This window comes from Lonchura striata, chromosome 1A (assembly GCF_050655825.1).
Source record: "Lonchura striata isolate lonStrDom1 chromosome 1A, ASM5065582v1, whole genome shotgun sequence".
NCBI lineage: Eukaryota > Metazoa > Chordata > Aves > Passeriformes > Estrildidae > Lonchura > Lonchura striata.
The window spans coordinates 59609667-59621990 of NC_140741.1; the positions used below are offsets into that span (position 1 = coordinate 59609667).

The 12324-nt window shown below is 38.2% G+C and overlaps 1 protein-coding gene across 16 annotated transcripts in view; it reads left to right on the forward strand.

The window, feature by feature from the left end:
- ANO4 (anoctamin 4) overlaps positions 1-12324 on the forward strand; it is a 200469-nt gene that overhangs the window by 168020 nt on the left and 20125 nt on the right. For all 16 annotated transcript variants that reach the window (XM_085568934.1, XM_085568926.1, XM_085568921.1 and 13 more), the window contains 5 exons: positions 2178-2318; positions 4366-4530; positions 8111-8147; positions 10512-10623; positions 11919-11976. In XM_085568934.1, the coding sequence (XP_085425060.1) occupies positions 2178-2318; positions 4366-4530; positions 8111-8147; positions 10512-10623; positions 11919-11976 (513 nt within the window). The remainder of the gene's footprint in view (positions 1-2177; positions 2319-4365; positions 4531-8110; positions 8148-10511; positions 10624-11918; positions 11977-12324) is intronic.

The following is a 12324-nucleotide window of genomic DNA, read 5'->3' on the forward strand; positions in this document are numbered from 1 at the left end:
ACCTTCCTGTTCTAAATGAAGAGACAAGTAAATTAAACAATGAAGACGATAGAAAGGAGAATTGCACTTATTCAGATATGCAACCTTGTGAATTCCTTACCACTTTAGATTCTCACCCAAGAAAAGCATACAGCAACCCCTGCAATGTTCAGGCCTCTCAGTCTGGGGATATGAGCTGAGCTATGGCTCTTTCAACCCCACATATCTGGATTTCCTGTTCTTGCAAACCAGGTACAAGGTGGGAGACATGGAGAGCAAAGGTGTCTTGGGTGGGTGCACCACAAGAAACCAACTGCATGCAGTTCCTGGCACTCTCAGATGAAATCTGGTTTCTGTTGTTACTTGTAGCATATTTTTTCTGTTTCTTCAGTGTCTCCTTCTTTGTATCATTAACCTCAGCTAGACACAGTACTGTTTACTTGCCCAAGCATTGCTGAGTATCATTAAACAGGTACAAAGTGTCATGCCAGATTTCCAATTTTTTTTTTTGAGAATGTCTAAAAATAGCATTTGCATTACTTGCATCAGCTGGAGATTATAGGACATGTGGATATGATAAGAACTTCCCTACACTGCAGATTGTAAAAGATAATCAAACCTTGGCTCCGAGAGAGGTGCAAAGAAGTAAAGGTTTCTTGTCTATGACAAGCCAGCTGGCAGAGCCCTTGTGCAATCTACAGGATAAAATTCTCAGGAACTCTGCTTCACAGCTATCACACTCTGTCCTTTTCCATGCCCCTGGGCACACAGGAATACTACTTACATTGCTCCTTTTGCCAGATTACGGTCTGCTCAGCTTCCTTCAGCCCTGATATGGCAGGAACAGCTTGAGCAAAACAGAATAAGAACAGGGTATTACTCTGCCTCCATAGAAACATGCTTAGCCTTTCTGTATAGCTGAGGTATGGCTGGTTCCCTCAAGCACATAATTAGTTACAGAGGCATTGCAGCTAGGCATACATGCCTCTTTATTTGTTTTTATAACTTGATACCAGGTTGCTGCATGAATTTGGAAATTAACTGTGTTGAGAAAGCATCGTCAAAACTTGGAATGAGGAGAATGAGACATGACTTCTTCCCCCTTTACAGGAATTTTTTAAAAAAGAATGTAGGATTTAGGATATCTCACCTTTATTTACATTCTGAAGACTTGTGTGAGCAGTTAACATTCACCTATTTCAGTACAGTCATTTAAGGTCTGAGCATTTCCAGCTTCAGTCAGTCCATGCAGTTGAAGGGCTGGAAGGGACTGAAGTTTGTAAACTGGTTCTTGTCTGCTCCCTTGTAGCCAGCTGCACTGCAGAGCAGCTCTCCAGTATACAGCAGAGTACTACAAACAGTGCTCTAATATCTGCTAGCATTTGTGAAAGTCCATCCTCCCAGCCCAGTGCTTTATCTCACCTCTGACAGTGTCCTGGATGCCAGACTGGAACGAGGTGTGCAGGACACGTGGCTCTTGGTGATGTTAGGGCAGAGGGGCAGCACTACTGCAGATGTCACCTGCACCGGGGTGATCCTGTCTTCTGGCAATGCTGTAAACAGATGTAACCAAATCTCTCCCCAAGTAATCCCCAGGTTTCATTTCACAAGAGGGTTTTTAATGGCAAAGCAGGCTTTGACACTTCTGCTGCTGGAAGTTGTTCCTCCTAATAATAATAATAATACTGTCCGAGTTAAGAAATAATTGAGCAGCATCAGATGGCATGGATCCTTCTTCAAATACTAAGAAGCTTTTGCTGGTAATGGAAGCCTAACCAAATGCCTAACAATCAGCAATTAGGCTTGGAAAAAGAAGGTTTGGTTTTGGGTTTGTTTTTTTTTTCTTAGTTGTAAATTTCCAGTATCAATAGGATAATTTCAGACTGAAAAATTCTGTGGTATCAATCTTAGAATGATTTTTAATGCAGCCACATAGTTTTGAAAGAGCATTATTTAGAGGAATAGCTAACTGAGGATTTTACTAAATACTTTTAGTACTTACTTTTATGAGTATAGTGATTTATTCTAGTTCTCATGAAAGAGACCTGATTTCCCAGCTCAGCCTTTATAGTAGCTGTGCCAGCTGCTGAATTCAAAGATGTAATTCCCTAGAACAGTGATCTGATAAAAGATCTGAAGTTTCCTACAGAGTTTTTTCTAGCTGTGCTGTATGTGAACATTATCTGTCTGCTCTTTAGGAGGAAATACGTCCGCAGTTTGAAGCCAAATACTCCAAGAAAGAACGAATGAACCCCATATCTGGGAAGCCAGAGCCTTATCAAGCATTTGCAGATAAATGCAGCAGACTCATCGTTTCTGCATCTGGAATATTTTTTATGGTTTGAGAACTTTTATTTATTTACCAGTTGAAAAAGAACAAAATATCATTATCTCTGCTAGTAGAGTAGGTAAATATTGGATATGACTGCTTGGAAGTGGAATAAACTCTATGCATGTTGAAATCTACAGAGCAAATCACTTGAGTTTCTGTCAAGTCCTACACTGGTTCACTCTTGACTGAGTCTCACAGATAGCTAATCCCTTCTTCAAGGCTACACCTGGGACACCGTACGTAGTGACATATGCCAGAATAGTGACACTATCACATTCAGGCACCAACTTCAGCTGGCTGAATTAGCTCACTGGTTGCCTTCCCTGTGCAGACAGTGCAGAGTGACAGGGAAAGTTGCCATAGGAGAAGCAGTTGTTCAAACTTCCCAGAGAACCTAAATAAGATGCATAGAGTGCTTAATGATGTTAATACAACCTAGTTTCTCAGTGTATTGAGGAGATGAGTAAAGAGACTTAATATTCCTAGTGCAGTCAAAATGGAGAAACCAATGTTCCTCGATTAAAATGATGTATTTATCCCTTTAGTTATGCAAAACTAAAAGGAGCAGCAAAATCTCCTAACAGAGAGCTGCATGAACTTCTGCAGAAACGCCCCCATCCTCTAATTTCAGTGAAGCAGATGTGGGCTGTTATTCACATGACAACAGGTGTGGTAGTGCTGGTCTTGAAAACACAGTGCTGGTCTGGAACCAACAGACTGCCATGGAATTCACTGGGGCTTTTCCAGGAGACAAGAAAATGGTAGATGTGTACAGCCTCAGGAGCTGTGGAGAGCCAGGTAGGTGAGCAAACCCAGCAACAGGGCAGAGGACAGCAAGAAATTGATGGCTCCAAAATTGTCCAAAACAATCTAGGTCAAGAAAGGCAAAAGCATTATTGAGATGAACTGTGCTCTGGTGCTCCAGGTGGATGGACACCCTGACTCAGCCCTTGAGGATGCATATTCAGGACTGCAGTCTCTGCTCAGATACTATAACTACAACAATTTATACTACAACTCTGATATTTTATGTATTTTCCCCATGTTTCTTTCCTTGAAGGATGGCAGTATTTTACCTTGTACAAACTCAGTCATTAATCTTCTTAGACTAGTGATAGATCTTACTCAAATTGCCAGAGAGTGTAGCCTTGCTCTCAAATGCATGCACCACAAATTATTGTCCCTATAACAGCCCTTAAAACTGGACAAAAATTATTTTCACTGAAGTTATTTTTATTGTTGGCCTAGCATGGGCTTCCAGCAAGGCAGAAAATGACACTTTTTTTGACCATTTAGATAAGATTTTTTTTTAGTTACATCTATAACAGGAGATAAACACTTATCAAACTTCAAGTTAGAGCAGTTCTCAAAATTTCTCAGCGTAGACTCTCACAGTATAGTAAATAATACAGCTCAACTGTTGCAAAAGGTACATTAAGTGACTAAGCAGCCTGGCTCAGCTGTGGCTTTCTCATTCTGTCATATTTCCTGAAAGTTTCATCAGAGAAATCACAAGGACAATCAAACTGGTTACCTTCTCTAGGTAGAAACTTTCCAGAACTGAAGGAAGAAACGGCTAGCTAGGCTGGCTTGGCAGGGCTGTTTTTGAGGCAGTGCTTACAAATGGAGACATTTGTGTGAAGTGTGAAGTCCATCAGTTCACAGAATCCATCCCAAGTATGATACCATCAAGCTGCAACAGCAGCTTGAGACTAGCCTTTGCTTAGCTTTCATGTGAAGATAAGGAAAATTTCTAATTCCCAGAGCTGGCAATACTGTTTCTCACACTAATGCTAAAGAAAAGGAACATTTTCAAGAAAAATTTTAAAGCTAAATATTATTTTAATATTATTTCAACTATATTTTTCATTATGAGAAATAAAAAGAACATAACAAGAAAAAATATCATGTTGAAACCTTCCTCTGGAATCAAAAGGAATGTACTTTTAAAGTCTTTAATTTCATTTCATTTTGAGAGTTTCAGGGAGAAAGTAACTACTCCTATTCCACTGGAAGTTTTCAGGTTCCTCTCTCTGATTTTTTTCTTCCTTTAGATCTGTGTGGTGATCGCTGCTGTTTTTGGCATTGTTATTTACCGTGTTGTGACTGTCAGCACTTTTGCTGCCTTTAAATGGGCTTTAATCAGGAATAACTCTCAGGTTGCAACTACAGGGACTGCAGTGTGCATCAACTTTTGCATCATCATGCTACTGAATGTGGTGAGTAAAATTAACATATCCAAAGGTATACCTAAGCCACCAGAGCAGTAGATATCTCAGTCAGCAGACAACCAAATGCTTTCACTTCCTTTTTCAGCAGGAGTGGAGTGTCTTGCTAAGCCAGACATGGAATTATTGTTTATGGACATAATTTACTATTTATATAAAGCACATTCCAAACCCAAAATATTATGTAAAGTATGTTTGAATATTCTGAAAATATTTTAGGGAGACAGGATCATACCCCTGCTTCATCCCCTGCCACTTCTTTCCCTTTTATATGTATACAGTTTTCTGTCCACTTCATTAATATTCTTCTTTTTAATTGTGTTTTGATGGCTTTCTTAAAAATATAGTGACAAAGTTAAGTTCTTATTTACACTATTTTCAGTAATTCAGATTTCAGCTGTTATGGTAATTTTCCAATGAGGATATGTATATAGAGACACAATGTCAATAAGCAGAGCTCTCTTGAGCTGAAAGCTTCACGAGGCTTGAGCAGATGTGATTTGTTCCAGAGCTGCCCATAGCCTTTGCCAGCGTGCACCAGAGACATGGCCTGGCTGCACTGCAGTGGGGCTGGCTGATGGCAGCTCATTTTGGGATGGTTTGGAACCAGACCTGGGACAAAGACAGAAATGGAATTTCTATGTGGCAACAGTAGAGTAAGTGAGTATAGCATAGATTAGACAGGAAATTAGTTCCCTCCTTCCACTGAGATGCTGATACCCTGTTACATTGCTCTGATAGCAATGTGTCTGCTCTTTGCTGCTCTTGGTACAACGTGTGTGGACTTTCACTATGAGGTTTGGTGAATTGACATTATAAGAATGCCTTTTAGGGGAAGAGGTTTCAGCCTACAAACCAGATGGGTACTGGAGCCAGGGTGGAGTATCTCTGCCTACTCAATAGCAAGCATCTTCTGCAAACAGTTTGTTAAGCTTCACTCCAGGAGATATGCTGATTTACTTCCTAGGGAAAAGATGAGATGTTATTTCAAGTCTCCTAATTTCCAAGGCTGGCTTGAAGACTTATTTCTTTCCTGTGCAGTATCCAAACATTCCCATGATCTAAAAATTATTTTTGATGGGTCCTTTTTATATGGCAGGAAATTCCAAGAGTCTTTGCTGCAGGACTTTGCTTCTCCTTTTGGCATAGGCAAGACTGGATTACTGAATAAGACAGTCTATCTAGAACTGTTGTTTTTCCTGTGTTTTTCCTTAGGTGGGACTATAGGCTGAGAAAGGGCAGAAAGGAGAAAACTGGTTTTCTGTCTGAGATTGTACTGAGGGCTCTCTTCCTTTATGTTATTTTTATTTTATTGGGTTTTGTCTCCACCTTTGGGGAATTTTCTTTACTCCACCTAGAGCACACAATAAGCATAAAAGAAAAAAAAATGAATACTATATATGTATCTATGCCAGTGCAACATCCATCTTCAAGTTCTCAGTATAAGTCATTGTATATGCAGTGAAGCAGCAACAAAGAAATGCTGCACAAACAAAATTTCTTCATTCCCAAAGAGTTTTACAGCTCTGAGATTTTTCTTTTAAATAATGGAAGATTGCTTGAAAGTGCCTTTTGAGAAACTTTGCTTTATTTCCTAAAATAATCAAATAAGTGGAGCACTGCGAAGGTGGATTTCTCTAGCCTAGTACTCATCACCATTTGATAAACACCACAACCTTAGATCTGGATATAGCTCATGGAAGAAAAAGATCCACAAAATTTGAAACTGCAAGCGTTTTTCAAAAGAAGCGTTTTTCAAAAGGTCAAAATGCTTTCCATTATAGATTAATGTAGTTTACTGAAGGGTAATCGTGGGATTTCTTTTGAGAGAAGAAAAATCCCCAGAAGCAATTCAGGTAGTAGAATCCTGAATAAACTGTGTCTCAAGAAAAGTGTCAGAAGAGCAAGAAAAGATACAGTAATAAACGCATAACAGAGCAAGATGTGCATAGCAGTAGAGAATTCATTGCTAGAAGCCTTGAAAACCAGTAGTGATTCTGATGGAAGTTGACAGCCTCTCAAAGCATCAGGGGAAAGGTCTAGACCACAAGTAAATTCCAGACCAGATGTTCTGAGCACTAGGTACCTCTTCTGACACATCCATCACAACGGAACAAAATGACCCTCAAGCACAATGTCTCCCAGATAATCTTTCAGCCTGACCTGAAAACAATCACTAGCTTTACCTAGGCTATGTAAAACTGTTAATTGCAATAATATTGCCTATGGAAAACACGAAGAGAGAACAGAATGTGATCCCAAACAGGGTCCCTTGAGTGTAGTAGTGATAAAGGACAGTAGCAGATAATTAGATCCAAATGTTGTTAACAAAATCTCTAACACAGTCTTACTGTTCCAAATGGAACAGCAACAAATTAAAGTTTTAATAAACCCTTCTGTAGAGCAGTGAACATTTGTAAAAAAACCACACTCCTTGCTGGGATCAGGATATAAATGATTCAGACATTTAGCACATTTACAGTTGCCCTTAAGAGATGCTTTTAAACCCAGAAGAAACTACCTTTTTCATTACTTGAAACAAAACCATTTACTCCAAAGGCAGTGGAAAGCTATTCTAAGCATGAAGTGGCCATTAACATGGATGAGAGATTTCAGGATGACTTCAGCTCTTAAGCAGGCAGTTTGATCTGTAAACAATACATAACTCAATTTAAGCAAGAGATTCTAAGGATAACTGCAAATAAAAAGAAACATTGCTGATATGCACTGTAGGAGTAAGTAAATACTTGAGCCTGAAATATGAGAAGATTGTATTCCTGCAGGTGTCAGTGAGAATTAAGGGCATTTAGCTATTTGTAGGAACAGGCTCCAGACTAATTTAAAGCAAATTAAAATAATTGTATTCATTTACTCTAATTCTGATAGTGTTGGTGATGTAGTTAATAGGTTCAAAACTCCTTTGCAAATACTGATTCTGAAAACCCTCCAAGTTAGTTTTGTAATCTTAACAAAGTTTGGAGTCTCCTGGAGAGTTTGAGAGCACAGTACCTGAAAGTGAGGAAGATTCCATTTAGGATAAAAAATGACATGGCTCAGACTAAGAAATGTGTCTGGTGGTGGAGATTACTAAAGATTGGCTCTGAAGTAACCCTGTTCCCCTTGTGTCTTTCCTCTCAGAACCAAAGTGCCAAACAAAACCAAAAATCCCCAAATAACCAACATATCAAACATACCATAGCATGCTCTTCTAGGGTGATTATTTTCTTGTGAGGTGAATGTTCCATAAGTAACTAAAACAAAAATCTCAGTTGTGTTGTTGTTTCGCTTTTCTTTTTGGAAAAATTCTCTCACCCTTTTTCACTCTGTATATAAAATAGAGACAGTTGACAGCATTTTTTCTCCATATATTATGGATGAGTATGAGATATAAAAACTTTACTTTTTCTTGTTTGTTTATATCATTGCTGTATTATTATGTAGTTTTATTGTCATTATCAGAACATCACAGAAATCATCTGCATGTCAGATTTAATATCTTCTCTCCCTAGAAAGCAGTTCTACATTTTTGAGCCATCCAGGTAAATAAGAGGCTGTTTCTTCTCTGTTACAGCTGTATGAAAAAGTTGCTCTTTTCCTGACAAATTTAGGTAAGTAATGTTAAATATAAAATTGAATAACATTGTACTGATTTATTGGTCCATATGCCATGATAAAATTCAAAATGACTGCATAAATATGAAAAATTGTAACTAATTTGCAATCTGTAGGAATTAATGTTTTTCTTAAGTTTCTAATATGAAAGTATATAAACTAAAGTACTGTGCCATTCAACGAGTGGTGACAACAATCATCCACCTTTGTTCTTGTTTCAACTCCCTACCATCTAAGAATGTAAACAAATTGTTTACTATAAGTACATGCAAAATTTTTACCTAAGAGGAAAAGGCATGAGTTTTCAGACAGACATAGCACTCACAACCTCCAGGGTTTGTAAACATGGAAAAGGGGAGTCACTTCTGGAAAACAAATTCATAGCTTGAAAATAAGGTGCTGACTGGCTATCAAACATTTGGCTCTGCCTATACCTAAACTGCAAGATGTTCTAAACGTCAGTGATCCTTTCAGCTCACTTGCAAAGGCAGTCTTTATGCTAGAGCAAGGAAACCTGTTTTCTAAGGAGAGCATCCACTGTCAATGGGGTAGCAACAAGCTGTCATTCATATATCCATGGCTCAGACAGGATCTGTGGAGATCCTGATCTATCTGGAAGATTGCAGTAGCTGGTGGCAATTGGCAAGGGCTCTTTAGTGTCAAGAAGCCTGAAATGAGACTCTGGCTGAAGGCCTATTAAGCAAACTATATTAATGCACATATACAATTTTGAGGTTTGAGGAGACTATTTTGAGCTCCTGGAAACCTGTGTACATTGATGATGCTCAGTAAATTATTTTAGACCAGATGGACAGATTTTGATGCTCTGATGCTCAAAGGAAACAACTGATTTTAGCTACTCACAGGGCTTTTCTACATCCCAGAAGTCATTGGTAATGTGTTCAAAACATATCTGTGTACAATAGAATTTTATTCTTTTATTCCTTAGTAAACTGAGAGTCTTCATTTGTATGCAGTAGTTTTAAAATATTTTTGCTATACTATATCCATGGAGAAGATATCTCCTTACTACAGCTGAGAAATATGACAACCTTCAAGTTTGAGAAATTGTACAAGCTATGTCCTGACAGCCTGGGGACAGACAGTAAGATATATTCTAGAGACCTTGAAGCTTGATTACTTTCTGTTAGGTTGTCATCAAGGTAGGTCTGCGTTTTGCAGAAAGCACTTGTATGAAAATTCAGCAGGTCAAGTTTTTTTAGATGCTGTTTAGATGTTTTTGTGATTTTTACTCTGGTGGCCTAAGGAACTGATTTGATCTGAATTATCTTTATCAGTGTAATGAGCTCAAAGACGAACTGTCAGCAAAAGTACATTGAGGACATTGACAATGTCATTCAGCTTTTACATGACCTTTTTCAGAGCTCACATCTGTGCTTTTCCAGAGCATCACCATTGTCTCTGATGGGCATGTGAGCAAAGCTTCAGCTGCAGCAGCCTTGTTATGGTCAAACTTGTCCTTCCTGCAGACTGGCATCTAATGAAAGAACAGCTCTATGCAAAGAGAATCAAGTTTATTGCTTTTTCTGTACTTCTAGTACTTTACTGGAGGCTGCTTTGGAAGTAGAATATGATTACTATCATTATGATACTCAGAATCACCATTAGTAACTCCTTTTCTCTGATTACTCCTGTTCACAGCAATGGTCAGCTAACAACAAGCTCCTGCCAGCTGGAAAGTAGTTCCAGAATATGGAACTGGTGTGTTGGCATGGACATTGTTTTGTTAACTTCTGTCTTGATATTTCTTGAGATGGAGAATAGGGGAAAAATACCTAAAGGCAAGAATATGTCTTCCCCTTTCCTGTTTGCCTTAGCCCATCCACTGAAAAATATTTTTTCTTGGATTTTTGTGATGAGCTCCCTGGGACAAGGAAGGAGAGTCATGCAGTGACATTCCGCTGATATATGTGAGCAAATCCATGAAACAGGAGGATTTTCTTCAGTTCAGTGGGGCATCTCTAACAAAAAGGCATTTAAATAGCTTTGGTGGACTGGCAAAGTCATTGTGGTAGGATACAAAAAAGGAAACAAGAGAAGAAACTGAGCCTGTAACGACCACTTAAATACAAATGGGATGTTTAATATATGCATTACCTCGACCACTTTCTTACAGTCTCATACATATATATGCAGACACCAGAATAGATTTCTAAGTCTCAACAAGCTCACTCGCTGAGTGCTCCTTCTGGATACAATTTCCTCTGCCAGGTTATATTTTGAAAACAGCAGGCTAATTTAAAAATATATTGCCAGCTCTTACAGGTGTGTGCAACCTTTGTGCCAAGGGAAATTGATATTTGAATAAGCCTCTGAAACTCTGATCATTTTTTTCACAGAGCAGCCTCGTACGGAATCGGAGTGGGAGAACAGCTTCACTCTGAAAATGTTTCTTTTTCAGTTTGTCAATCTGAACAGCTCTACCTTTTATATAGCATTCTTCCTTGGAAGGTAGGATTGATGTCTGCATACTTATATATGCAAAATGAAGTAGAGAGAAGAAATAAAATTGTTTGTAATGAAACAAAATGGACCATATTATCACACATATCAAAATGCAAATTCCATACTAGCAAAGCAGACCAGATTGCAGTTTTATACTCCTTTCAAAAGCCCAGAAACAGATGCAGTTTTCATTTCCTATCACCACATGGTCTCAATATTAACTTAACAATTTTGCTATTGGAAACAGATGCATCTCACAATACTATACATGCAGGTCATTTCACTTCCTTTTTATGTGTGTTATTTGTACAGATGGAAAGGAAAGGAAAGGAAAGGAAAGGAAAGGAAAGGAAAGGAAAGGAAAGGAAAGGAAAGGAAAGGAAAGGAAAGGAAAGGAAAGGGAAAGGGAAAGGGAAAGGGAAAGGGAAAGGGAAAGGGAAAGGGAAAGGGAAAGGGAAAGGGAAAGGGAAAGGGAAAGGGAAAGGGAAAGGGAAAGGGAAAGGGAAAGGGAAAGGGAAAGGGAAAGGGAAAGGGAAAGGGAAAGGGAAAGGGAAAGGGAAAGGGAAAGGGAAAGGGAAAGGGAAAGGGAAAGATACTTCAGTTGGAAGTTAACTGTTCTGATTACATTACCTGAACTGTGTAGGAGTGAGTTATGAGCTATCATTTGGGGGCTTTTCCCACATATATATTTATTTTATCTATTATATTTTTATTTTATATTTTATATTGATGAATTTTGTGTATTTATGTATCTATCTAAATATATATTATTTGTATATCTCTTTCTGTCAGTCTCCTAAAAAAAGACCTTTTTAGTAGCGAAGGTTTGAATAGAAGAAACCATTAGTATGGATTATTTACATATAGGAAAAACTTTGGGGAAAAACGCAGGAGAATAGTTAGAAAATTATGTTTTTTATTGAAAACTAAAATTTTCACTGATTTCACAGGAAAGGAGACATCACAGAGCATTATATATTGTAAGGAAATGGACTGGCAGTTGAAAGCCATTTTCCAAACTGACATGAGCAGTTTCAGTCAGATTTTCCCTCTGCTCTGCCTATGTTGAATATCCAACAGCAGAATATTGGTATTGAAATAAAACTGAAGTAAAACTATCTGTAGTTCTTCATGAGGATTATTCCAAAAATACCCATAAAACTTTTTACAGCATAGTATCTTATATACTTATAACAGTCACATTACGATAACACCAGATTAAAACAAGACTGTGAGCTTTCTTGTACTACTGTGAAGAGACTTCTAACACAACATAGTTGATATATATTCCTGTGTTAAAGATTTACAGGACACCCTGGTGCCTACTTAAGGCTGATAAACCGGTGGAGGCTGGAAGAGGTGAGTGCTCGATAACTGTACGCTGATTTATCTGCTGCCCACAGTTGCCATGAATGCAAGCAGAGGCAGACATGGAAATCTGCCTAGGCATTTTTGAGTGTGTTCTTGGGTTTTATTGGTAGTGTCAATGGTGTGTCTAACTCCACACCATTGACACTACCATCTGCTACAAAAGCATCTATAAACATTGATATATATATATATATATATATATATATATATGTATTCCCTTTTCAATGCTAGCAGTTCTAGTGTTTGCATCACATTCAAACAGTGGTATCAGCTTTTCTTGCCTTGCAGACCAAAGAGCTAAAATAATAAAGTAATAAATTAAAAATCCAGACACAT